The sequence below is a fragment of the Eretmochelys imbricata genome, chromosome 3 (assembly GCF_965152235.1).
Source record: "Eretmochelys imbricata isolate rEreImb1 chromosome 3, rEreImb1.hap1, whole genome shotgun sequence".
NCBI lineage: Eukaryota > Metazoa > Chordata > Testudines > Cheloniidae > Eretmochelys > Eretmochelys imbricata.
This window is the reverse complement of record NC_135574.1, coordinates 195,383,337-195,395,962: the sequence shown is the minus strand read 5'-3', so window position 1 is coordinate 195,395,962 and position 12,626 is coordinate 195,383,337. Positions and strand designations below refer to the sequence as shown.

General features: G+C 42.6%; 1 protein-coding gene across 2 annotated transcripts in view; it reads left to right on the top strand.

Moving 5' to 3' along the window:
• The window catches only part of SLC1A4 (solute carrier family 1 member 4), a 32,204-nt gene extending 19,641 nt beyond the window's left edge, over positions 1-12,563 (top strand). For both annotated transcript variants that reach the window (XM_077814031.1, XM_077814032.1), the window contains 5 exons: positions 2,338-2,504; positions 6,196-6,429; positions 7,117-7,311; positions 8,971-9,105; positions 10,865-12,563. In XM_077814031.1, coding sequence (XP_077670157.1) covers positions 2,338-2,504; positions 6,196-6,429; positions 7,117-7,311; positions 8,971-9,105; positions 10,865-11,099 — 966 coding nt within the window. In that variant the 3' untranslated portion in view covers positions 11,100-12,563. The remainder of the gene's footprint in view (positions 1-2,337; positions 2,505-6,195; positions 6,430-7,116; positions 7,312-8,970; positions 9,106-10,864) is intronic.
• The last annotated feature ends 63 nt before the right edge of the window (positions 12,564-12,626 follow it).

Here is a 12,626-nt window from a genome sequence, read left to right as displayed (position 1 = left end):
CATACATAAGTAAATATACTTAAATAAATCCTTTCATGTAGAGGAGAGAAAACATTTATTGCAAAATGAAAATTTCAAAAATGAAACATTTTGTTCTGATTTTAATGTTTGAAATTTTTATACTATAAGATTTCAAAACAAAAAATCATTTCAAAGTGAGTAATCAAAACGTTCTGATAAGGTCATTTTGACCTTATTAAAATGATTTTTTTTCAATTTTTTTCCGAAATGAAAATTCATCAATATGAACACATTCCCATGAAAAGTTTCGAGTTCAACAAAAGGGAATTTTCTGATGGAAAAAATGTTCAGTTAGAAAAAATTTTAGCAGCTCTACTGACACTCCTTTTCCTTACTTCCTGCAAGCAAACGCAGCTTGGAATCTGATTCAGATTGGGTTCTTTCTGACCTGTGCATCACCTATTCCTGAGGGAATTCCACACCGAAACGTTAAAAATTCTGTGCACAATATTTTAAAATTCTGCATATTTTATTTGTCAAAATAACACAATATAATCACACCATTTTCAACTATTTGCTGACAATTATTTGGAAATAAATTACCAAAAGAATTGAAAATGGTGTGATTACATTGTTATTGTGTTTCTGTGTTATTTTGACAATTAAAATATGCAGAACTTTGCAGAATTTAAATTTTTTAAACTTTTTGGTGCAGTATCCTCTCAAGAGTATCAGTATTCTGTGTGGTTCAATCTGGGTGCGGGCAGCTCGGTGCGGGGTCTGGGTGCAGGGGGGAATCTGGATGCACAAGGGCTTGGTGCAGGGGGAATGGGACTCTGCAGGGGAGTCCAGGTGAAGGTGGTTAGGGCTCAGTGGGGGGCTTGGTGAAGGGGGTCAGTGTGCAGCTAGTTTTGGCTCAGTAGGGTGGGAGTGTGGGGTCTGAGTGTGGGGGCGCCTGATACACAGGCTGAGACTCGGCAGAATGAGGGTTTAGGGAGTTGTTGGTGGGGTTCTAGGTGTGGGGGGCTCCTGATGTGGAGGGGGCTCAGTGGGGGGTGGGTTTTGAGTGCGCGGGTTGGGGAAGGGGTCACTGTACAGGGAGCTGCTCCCCCTGTCTGCCCAATCCCTGTGCACCCAGACACCCCTGCACCCAACCCCCGCCACTCTTCAAACAAGGATTCTCTCTCTTAAAGTTGCTGGTTTTATTTGAAGTGCATCAGTGTTCTGAATTTTTGTCAACATTTATTCTACATTTTAAACTTTTATCTGGGAATATATTTATCTTTCTGGTGTTGAGCAGATGTCTACTTCAACTAGCCAGAAGTCTAGTTATTTATTACCTCTAATCTTTTATTGTGCTTAGATGAGCTAATAAAACAACCTGGGCTATTAAGAAGCATGTGTTGTCAATGGGAAAAAATGGTTTGTCAAAACGATTATATTTTTATTAAGCCATGAGAGCACTCAGTCAGATCCTATTTTGTTGTTATGCCAAACAAGTCCACAGTACTTCTAGGGAAGTGAGTTCAAAAGGACTGGCAGAGAGCGCTTGTCAGCACATCGTGAGCTCATTTATGTGAAAAGCTAGATCAGTTTTATTATCCACTTACTTGCACCAATTAGCCAAACTATTTCTGAGAACATGAAGCATGTTTTCATTTGCACCGCCTAAGCCTGATGGTGCTGACAGAGAAAGATGGATTAAGAACTTTTTACTATTTCCCACCTTTTTTCTAAATACCACCTGTAGAATGTATCTGTAGCTAACCAATAGCAAACCATGAGTCTAGAATGCAGGAGGCTGTTTGCATAAACGAGTTATTATAGGAGGTGGAATAAGCCTGAATAGGGTTTGGTTCCTCCCACTAAATAATGCTATGTATTATCAGTAGCGATGGGTAATTAGCTATGGCGGATACCTGCTTTACAAAAATATAGGAGTAGCTTTGATACCTGAAATATCTTACAGAACATGCTCCCTCCCAGGGCCATGGAGAAGAGACTTTCTAACCTTTAACTAGTGCCCCAGTTCTGTCCTGACCATGAGTGATTTGTCACCATTTTGACCTGTACCAGTCCTTCTGCCCTGATGCCTGGATAACTACTGCTGGAGTCAATGGGGAAGTTTGCATGCACAAGGACTGCAGGATCTGACCTTAACTAGTTCCCATGAATACTGAAACAGAAGCACATTCCCTTTTATTTCCTCTGCAGTGTTGTTGGGTTGCTTTGCATAATGTCCCTTTCCATTCCTTGGGAGGTTCTGCCATGCTGATTTCAGACTTATCAGACAGCAAAATAACAAGAGGTTCATTTTTATTCAATTCCATATCAGTATGATGCGTAACAAACATGCTGTTTATTTTCATACCACAGATCCCTATTGCCACAGAGATCGAAGGGATGAATATTCTGGGACTGGTTTTGTTTGCTCTGGTTTTGGGAGTAGCTTTGAAAAAGCTTGGCCCAGAAGGAGAAGATCTGATTCGTTTCTTTAACTCATTCAATGAGGCAACTATGGTCTTGGTGTCTTGGATTATGTGGTAAGTGTGGTTGTAAATACGTTACCATGACAGCAGTGCTTCCTGGTTTAGGAATGTCTGTCTTTACCTACCTAGCTGGGTTTTTGATGCCACATCCATCACCAGAGTAAAGAGTGAGTGGCATGGCATCAGTGGAATGAGTCTGGTACTTTATGGCTGTTTTGCCCACTATATTTTCTCCCGTGTTTATCTGTGATGCCTCTTGAAAATAAAGAATGTAGCCTCTTTCTTTGCACATGAGCAATATCCAGAAGGTCGCTTGCACTGTAGGCTGTCTCTTGAGAATGACAGGCAGTCCTCCAGGAATCAGCTGCAGGACTCAATTTTGATTACTTTGAAAATCAAGCCCTATTTTTATTAAGCACCAGAAGCCTGGGTGAGTACACAATTACATGCCCAATTTTTATGCAACTTTACTGTGACTGCACAAGCAAGTTGGGAATTTGTACATGCAAAACCCCAATTTGCATGCACAGTTGTAATAATTGCATGTGCAAACTAGGTGCACAGTTGTGATCCCATATTTTAGTTCATTCCTTTATCTTATGATTATTTGAAATGCAGGCTCTGAATACAAACTCAGATATAGCAAAACACTCGGAAAACAGAATATGTTTAACTATAACACAACATTACTCGGGTTGCAAGGAAAGTCTACTTTTGAAGAAGTGCTTGGGTACAGAACACAGAACTGACAAAACACAACTGAAAACCTCGGTCCCTTCATATAAGAAGACTAGTTAGGAGTTCCCATTAGAGTGACAAAATAGGTGAAAATCTTGACCCTATTGAAGTCAACAGGAGTTTTGTCATTGACTTCAGTGGAACCAGGATTTCCCCTTAGATCTTGTGTCTCAATTCATATAGGAAAGACCTCTTTCATGTTCCTGGGTGGGAAGGGAATATGGGAGCCAATACTTTCAACATACAGATAGGATTGCCAGTTTTAGTTGGACATATTCCTGGAGGTTTCAACACATGACATAATCTTTAACTAAAGATTAATCTTTAATTCCTGGAGACTCCCAGACAATTCTGGAGGGTTGGCAACCCTACCTACAAACCAACATCTCATTAACATTCCTAATCTCCCAGAGATAGCCCTCCTCCCACATCTGCTGGATGTCTATGTATTTTCTAAGGAGGCTGAACCTCTGATGATAGTTTATTTTATCTCCTTCTGCAGAATTGTAATAGTGGGACCTCCCCTTCACCCCCTTCTCTGGAGTCCAGCCATTTCCAGTCAATGAACACTCAGAGACCAGTCATGCATACATTTCTGTGTGACATTTGCCATGAGAGTTTTAGATCCCTGCTAAAGTATGAGGAGAACTAACTATCCTACTATCCAAAGTATAGAAATGAAAAACCATAAGTACAATTACAGTAAAAGATAGCTGAAACTCATTTGTCCCCACATTTTACAAAAGCTAAGGTCAATCATAAATGTTTCCAATATTATATATATATATTTTAATCCAGTGTTTTTTTTTTAATTTCAGTTTTTAAAAAGTAAATATTCCTGTGTGGTAGTTGCAACTTGACCCGTGCAACATTAAGACTATAAAGGAAAGTAAAAGTGAATCCACTGATTTGTTTTTCATTGTCTAAGCTGAGAGCAAAACAAGAAGTAAAGAAACAGTGGAAAGAGGAAAGTGGAATTTTAAACACTCATCCAGGTTTACTAATCTAAGGTGTAATTATTGATGGGGTAAGAGAAGGTGTTAATTTTAGATCAGATTTGCCAGCTGAAACACTCAATGTCCATATGGATAGGTTGGTTATGACTCTTCACAGTGAGCAACGTCATACTCAGCAAAGACCTCTGAAAAGTTTCAAAGCATGTTTCTAAAATCACTCTGCTAGAAGAGTAACTCGTTTTACACCAGTTTAAGTGAAATCGCAATCAGAGCCCCAGATGTCATGCCTGCCATTCATTACATACTGTATACTGAATGGCTGGAGGTTACACCTTATGTAAGAGACCCAAACTGCTAAACTGTCAATGGGAATATCATTCTGCCAATCAAACAATGCTTAGCCAATAGCATCTTACCCTAGGTGCTGAAACTGCACCCAGAAGAACCACAACCATTCAGGAAGTCTCTCAAATTATGCTCTGTCCTTTTCTAACTCCATGTATATACATCCTGACAGGTGCGGTTTTTTTTCACTTGAACTGCTGTTTTTTCCCCAAGAAGTGGAATGGATTCAACAAAATATCTGACCTTATAAATACAGACCTTTCTGTTCATTTCTGTCATTAGGGATTTAAATTTAAAAGTCTCAAAGCAGCTTAAGGCTTTCACTCTGGAGTGTAATTCGTAGGCTATCAAAAACTGATAGAGGGTGGTTCTTGTACTCAGCTCATTAATGAAGCTAACTCTCCACATTAATCAGCCATATGTAATCCTTTTCTTTGTGGATTATTGGAATGCTTCTGAGCCTGACGTGGCAATGTACAGTAATTCTCACTTCTCTTTCCTTCTCTAAGGCTATCGGTGTCCTCCTGATATTTATCCAAAATCTCTCACACTTTTCAAGTAACAGTTAGGGATGGGCAAAACTGTTCTTACGAGATAAGTGTCTGGAATCTCCTCCCCTTCTGTGAACCAAACCCAACCATCAAACCTTTAAGGGCTGTTGTCAGCCAGTGGTTAAAGTAAATTGAAATAAGATGAGAAGCCTTCATCATACCAGCCAAGGAGGGGGAGCTGCTGCTCACACAGGCCAGGGCAAGGACTGGGGTACTGTACAAGAGGTGACATTGGCTCTCTCTTGAGGGCAGGGGCAGATTGTGGGATGGAAGAGGAAGGGACATGTCAGTGGATCTACTCATATTCTGATCCACCACCTATTGCTTTGGGGGCCCAGGGACTAGAGTAAGCCTGGAAACTGGAGTAGCAGCTGCTGTGCTGTGGTGAGAATTTCTTCTCTTTTCATCTCCAGGGAATTCCCCAGCACACAGCCGGGCTCCTTGGGCTGGAGATGTGTTTGGGGCCTAAATGCAGCTCCCAAGGAGCTCCCTTTGAGGACTGTAAACTGTTGCTGACAAAGGAAACCACAAACAAATTATTGATGCCTGAAGATTTGGTGTGTCCGTAGATGGGTGTGTGTATAGAGCTGTAGGCCTGAGTGAGACTCCAGACGTGCAGTTGTTGTAGACAAATACTAGAGTTAAATGCCTTCCGTGGGCTGGCCCTGTGCCTTCTGAGCTTCAGGAACTAACCTGGCATCCTCGCTGATGGAATAAAACTCCACAATACACATCTTCTCCTGCACTCTCTCCTGTGGGCATGCAATCTCCCTGATAGCTTCTGCCAACATTCCTGTACCATCTCCGCTCCTGGCAGTGCCACTTTACAGCCTTCTTGGATGTTACTTTCAGGCCAAGGGCCAATGACAGCTTATCTAGCCTGACAACGTCCCCTTTAGCAACCAAGAGAGAGCACAGTTCATGGTAAATTTGTTTAGTGTAAGTGTATAGAGCGCATGGCCCCATGTAGTCTGTGGTTCTGGAGGCATGGAATTCACTGCAGATTTCACCCCTTCAGTAGGGGAAGAGTGCTGTACACAAGTTGCCTGGTAGGAAGAATTTGGTCCCTAAAAACGAAAGTGGCAGGTGTCTTTTTAAGGCTTGTTCCTCTTGCTTTATATTAATCAAAGACAACCCTTTTTTTTCTTTATATAGGTATGTGCCTATTGGCATTACGTTCCTTGTTGGAAGCAAGATTGTGGAAATGGAAGATATTGTCCTTCTGGTAACCAGCCTGGGAAAATACATCTTTGCCTCAATTCTGGGTCACGTCATCCATGGAGGAATCATTTTGCCGCTTGTGTATTTTGCATTCACACGCAAAAATCCTTTCAGCTTTCTCTTAGGACTTATAACGCCATTGGCAACGGCCTTTGCCACTTGTTCAAGGTGTGCTATTGTGCTTGTTTCTGAAATGGAATAATGGTATGCTAAATCCACGTTTTAATTTGAACAAGTTTCAGATGCAAATATTGGCCCTGATTCTGCAAAGGACTGTGGTTAGGCATATGGTATCCCCCTTACAGATTCCCACTGATGTCAGTGAGACACCAGAAGGGTTAACTCTACATCCGGGCATAACCTTTTGCAATATTGATGCCATTATTAGCAATGATGTGCAGCCCATATTTCAACAACTTCAGCGACACGGTGTGTGGGACGGGGGAATCTGTTTGCTTTCCCATTTAAAGAAAATCTCTTTCCTAACCATAACCAAGGAAGAAGGCAATACCACTTTGCAAAGGAGCTGTTGCTTTTGCTGAGAATAGTTATACATTGCTCTTGGCCAAGCTTTTCAAAAGGGACTAGTGATCTGGGGTGCCCAATTTGAGGCATTATAAAGGTCCAGATTTTCAAAAAGTTCTGACCCCACACCTGCCCTTTGAAAATCAGGCCCTTTTAAGACCTCTCATATCAGGCACCCAAAGTCACTAGTCAGTGTTGAAAATCTTGGTCTAGAATTCTATGTAGCAGTACTAGGGAAATACTAAGAATGATAATAAACTGACAGCTTATGCACTGGGTTGGACAGGACTGCACTGCTCCATGGTTGTCTTATTTCCTGTCTGTTTCTAGCTCAGCTACTCTCCCATCAATGATCAAGTGTATTGAAGAAAACAATGGAGTAGACAAGAGGATCAGTAGGTTCATCCTTCCTATTGGGGCCACTGTGAACATGGATGGAGCCGCTATATTCCAGTGCGTGGCAGCTGTGTTTATTGCTCAGCTGAACAATGTTGACCTCAATGCTGGACAGATCTTTACTATTCTGTAAGTTACTTGTAATTCAAACCACATCTCCCTGGCCCCCAAACACCATGCTAAGCCTGGGGTCTTTCTGTTTTTAAACACAAATAATTTTTTAATACCTAGCAGTTCAAATTCCAGACCTACAGTTGCCAGTTTTGGTTGGATGTATTCCTGAAGATTTCTTCACATGACATAATCTTTGATTCCTGGAGACTCCAGGACAACCCAAACCAGACCTCTGAACTGCAGTTGTACATTGCTGTGGAACGTATTATCCAACAATACAACAGGAGTCTTTAAAGCTTTATAAACCTCGTTTTGATGTGTACTGGAATTTAGGGAGGTTTGATAAATTTGGAGATTAAGGGCTAGATCTGAATCTTAAATGGATACTGAGCATCTCAAAAACGCCATTTGTGCAGAACTCTTCTCTCCATCTCAAGCTCCCCTTTCCCCATCCCCTGGCCATCAAGCTAGGTAATTCCATGGCCTTTCCTATGCCCTTGCCTGCCATATCCTCCTTAACCCCTTATTCTCCTTTACCTCTCATGTTTGGATGCCAGTAAGTCACTTCTTTCTTTACAACCAATCCAAACCCTGTCCTTTCCTTCCCCTCCTCACTGCTAATAGCTGTGTTCCTTCCTGCCTTGATAATTTCCCACCTTGTCTACGGTAACTTCCCTTTCTCTGGCCTTTCCTGTGCCCATGCTGCTGGCCTTTCCTGTGCCCTGTCTATCCAGAATGCTGCCCTCGCGTTCATCATCCACACGCAGCCCTTTGACCACATTGCTCCCCTCGCGCTTGCTTTGGCAGCTCCACATCACCTTCTGTGTCAGTTTCATACGCCTTACCGTCACGTGCTGTGTGCCTCTGCCCTGGCCTGTGTCCCATCCCTAGCTTTCCATGACTGCCCTGTTCAGAGCCGTTACTCCGCGTATCCTTTTGCATGCCCCTTTTTTGCCCTCCTATTTGTCTATCAATACTGCACCCATCCCTGTGTTAATCAAACACCTTCTCCCTCAAGCACCCTCATGCTGGGCTGTCCCTTCCACACCTGAAATAGCCTATATACCATGAGCCGTCCTTTTCATCCTTCAGATCCCTCCCCAAGACCCTCCAAAATTCCTCAGTGATCCTACAAGTAATTTTTAGCACCCCGAAGACACCAACATTCTGCATCCCGCAGACATCCCTGGGACATATTCTGAGTACTCCCCTTCCTCCCAGCCATCCGCTTCCTTTCCTTGCTCTTTTGCTTGCATGTTGTCCATTTGGATCACTTACACTCCTCTGGGCAGGAACAGCTCTAATTCTGACTGCAAAGCATCCAGCACACTTTGATTGCTGTTATCATTTTTCATGTACATGGCAGAGATAAACTGTGATGCACGTTGCTCATCTGAAAATACACTGGTAGTATTAGCAGCAGAGTCATTCCTTGGATAGCTAGTTTTGATTCTTGCAGAATAACAGCACTCAGTACCCAACAGTATTCATTTCCATTACTGTACATCAGCAGAACACATGGCCCAATACGGAAGAATCTGTAGACAAAGAAGTTACATTTGCCCCCCTCCTTTTGCTTTGGTTAAAATTGCCCCTGTAGTAAAATATGCACTGTAACCACTGAATGAGTGTGTTAGAGAATTTGCACTAACTCGTGTTTGAAAACGTTCTCAGTGTGACTGCCACTGCAGCCAGCGTTGGAGCGGCTGGAGTCCCAGCTGGAGGTGTTCTGACCATTGCTATTATCCTGGAGGCCATTGGACTTCCCACCAACGATCTATCCTTGATATTAGCGGTGGACTGGATTGTGTAAGTACTGTATAATATATATTATCTGCTGCGGCATATGTAATTGGAAGCACAGCACTGGGGGAACAAAAGCAATAGTCTTGAAAATAAAAACTCAACTCACACAGTTGTATATCGAGTTTGCACACACACTCTTTCTCTCTATCTTCACCAGAAAAGGCCGAGAATAACATAATTCTGTTTCAATTAAATAAGAACTGTAGGGCAGATCCTAAAGTACTTATTCAAATTTTACTTAATCTTTGTTGAGATGAAATTCCCATTGACTATAGTTCTCTGAAGAGGAATTATTTAGAGCTGTACAAGAGGGTATTGCTATAAATTAGATAGAAGAAAAAGAGAACTGAGGCTGAATAATGGGGAAAAGCTTCCTGAGCATTGGCTTCATTAGGCAGTGTGATGGTCTCCTGGGGAAAGCAGTACACATCCTGTTGCTTCAGACATTTAAAACTAGGTTAGACAAAGGACTGGGGAATATACTGTAGGGAACAATCCTACATTGGCAGAAGTGTGGAGTCAGGGGACAGCCAGTGATCATAAAACAGAGCTAATGCTGCTGCATGAACATGTTATGGGGCAGGTGCAATGTTCATCGGGATTTAGTTAGCTATTTTTGCACCTCACCTTTCTTTGCTGTTGGAAAGAGCCAGATAAGGCCCAAATTCTGACATTCTTATTCAGTTCTGCTCAGCTCTTACCAAGACAAATCTCCCTTCTGAAATCAGCCTAACAGATCCCAGTGTGAAGAGTCTTATCCTGCTATTCAGACTAACTTTCTTCTCATGACTCCTAGATTTACCTTCTTGTACTGCCCTAAATAACTCCTCTCCCAGGGAGAAAGGTTAAAAGACTCCTTGTGTGTAGCTCTGCTTAGTGACATGGGGACCATCTGCGAATACCTGAGAGGCGTAGATAGCTCTCCTGTCACTTTAACTGAGCTATCCAAAATGGTGCTCTTAGACTTTTCGCTCAACCAATCCCTTATGCACTTTAATCATTGCTGTCTGCCTGTGAGCTCCCACCAATTGGTATGTCTAGCTACAGTAGTGTTTCACCCGCTGACTCTTAATCCCTCCCTGCCCCGATGGCCAGAAAATTTATCAATCTTAATAACCCAGAAAGCCTAACATTAAAGTACTTTACCACCGACACTGCAGTGCTAGTGAAATAACAGGTTTACAGTGCACTGACCTAGCCTGCAGTCAAGACCATTGGCCAGAGAAGGCTATTGAGGCAAATCCTTGGGCCAGGTTATTGTTGGATGCACAAGGCAAGGGAAAAGGGCAACAGTCATTCTTCCTTCCCACCTCACCCCCACCCATTTCATTCTCATTGTGCAGGGGACTCAAGTTCAGGAATGGATTCAGGGCTGTCTCTTCCTTGTGCTGGTGGAGACAGCTGTGGAGGGAGGGAAGTGGAAGCAGTGGGATAGTGGAGAAAGCACATCTGTCTCAAGGGAGATCACTTGTGTGTGCTCCCCTGTCTAGAGGGGAAGTGTTACACTGGCAGCTGAAGAGGAAACATAGAGATTGAGAACAACCAACACTAATAGTTGGAACCACCCATAAAACACTGTACACTTCTATATTAAAACTGTGATGGTCCCTATAAAGAACATCTAATGCCACTGTCTATCCACAAGAATTCCTTCTGTCTCCATTGACTTCAGTGGTGTTACACCAGGGATGAATTTGGCCCCATATATGGAATTGTATTGCTTACGTTAAAAGGGTGCTTTTGTGCTTTTGCCATTGACCAGGGATCGAACCACCACTGTTGTGAACGTTGAAGGAGATGCCCTGGGAGCAGGTATCCTTCATTATCTGAATCAAAAAGAAATGAAGGCAAAAGAGCAGGAGCTAAATGAAGTCAATGTAGAAGCAATTCCCAACTGCAAATCTGAAGGGGAAACATCACCTCTGGTAACACACAGGAACCAAGTCCCCACCCCAGCCAGTACTGCGGAGCCAGAGTCAAAAGAATCAGTACTGTGAACTTGGGGAAAGCCTGCAAACAGGTGGACTGCTGACTTGTTAACATGCTAGACCATTTGCACTGCTGTTAGGGACTGGCTGTGTGTTCACCTTTTGAGTTTCAGTGGCAATGATTTAAAGCTACAGACTTGTTAGGCATGTGTGTGTGTGTCTGTCTCTCCCTGGAGCGAGCAATCAACTCATAATGATGTTATGATGTTTCCTACAACACAAGTATGTGTGTGGTGTGCGTACATGCATACATGTATATGACAATGGTACCAATAAGGATTCTTTTTTGGGGTTAAAAAGATATTTATTAATAAAAGTCTGGGGGGCCAGGCTAAACAGAGAGCGCATACTGGTTGTAGATGGAATTTGCACCACAAACAGGTCTGAGAGCTGGGGGATCCCGGATGGCAGGGTAATGTTATGCAGGTGCCAATACTTTCTCAGAAACACCTATTATTTAATAGTATCTAGTGGGAAAAAGGAAGTGCATTTCTAACACACCACTCCCCTTGTCCTTTGTGCACACGTTACCGCAAATAAATGCTGAAGACCAGAAATTTTAAAATCCAAATGAATAGCTCAAGGGAGTCTGATCCTCAGTCCATTGCCATGCAACTTTATCCAAACATCCCCAGGAAGCAGACACTGTGGCAGCATTCGCTATCTGTTCTCCTAGCTTTCAGTGATAGAAATCAACCCCGCAACTTTAAACTCTAAAATAACAAAGATTGGATGCAGACAAAAGATCTGCCTTGCTCTGTATTTAAAACTGACAAACCAATTTTAACCCAGTTTTGGCAAAGTAATTACACTTGGGCTGAGAACTTCTATAGCAAGTTACAGTATAACTGTGTCTACAAGAGAATTGTCTATAACAACACTGAGTGACAAATAATTAAGCTCTATGCACCTAAACACACACATGCATCTACTGCCACTAGAAACTCTTCATGTTTCTTTAATGGCTCAAGTCAGACATATTGGAACATATCCTTTTCCAAGCAACATTTCTCAGACAAGAAAAGAATATAAAAACTCAAAATGTTTAAACTGATGAAAAATCCAAAGCATTATCCCCTGGATGTCCAGAGTAGGGACTACTGATGGCATGAGAGGGGGAAGGAGTGTGGAGTCCAGTGATTCCTAATAATCCTCCTGGCTCTTGGGACGGCTCTTTGTATGCTGCCCTGGTGTCCCTGTCCCTTCAAGAAGATAGCCAGCTTGGTGGATGTGCTGCGGTTAGGCCCCTTGTCTGCAGCAGTTCACTCTTATCATGTCTGTTCTTACCACAGGAGGTGGAAGAAACCATAGGCCAGGACTTAATGGTGCAAGTTTTAATTCCTACAGGGTATTCTGCCTGAAACTGAGTCAGCTGCTCTCTGACTTCTACACTGCCCCCACAGGGTCAGAGCCACAGCTCATTGAAATCAGTGGCCAAATCATGCTCAAATAAATTGATTAGTCTCTAAGGTGCCACAAGTACTCCTTTTCTTTTTGCGAATACAGACTAACACGGCTGTTACTCTGAAAAGTGGC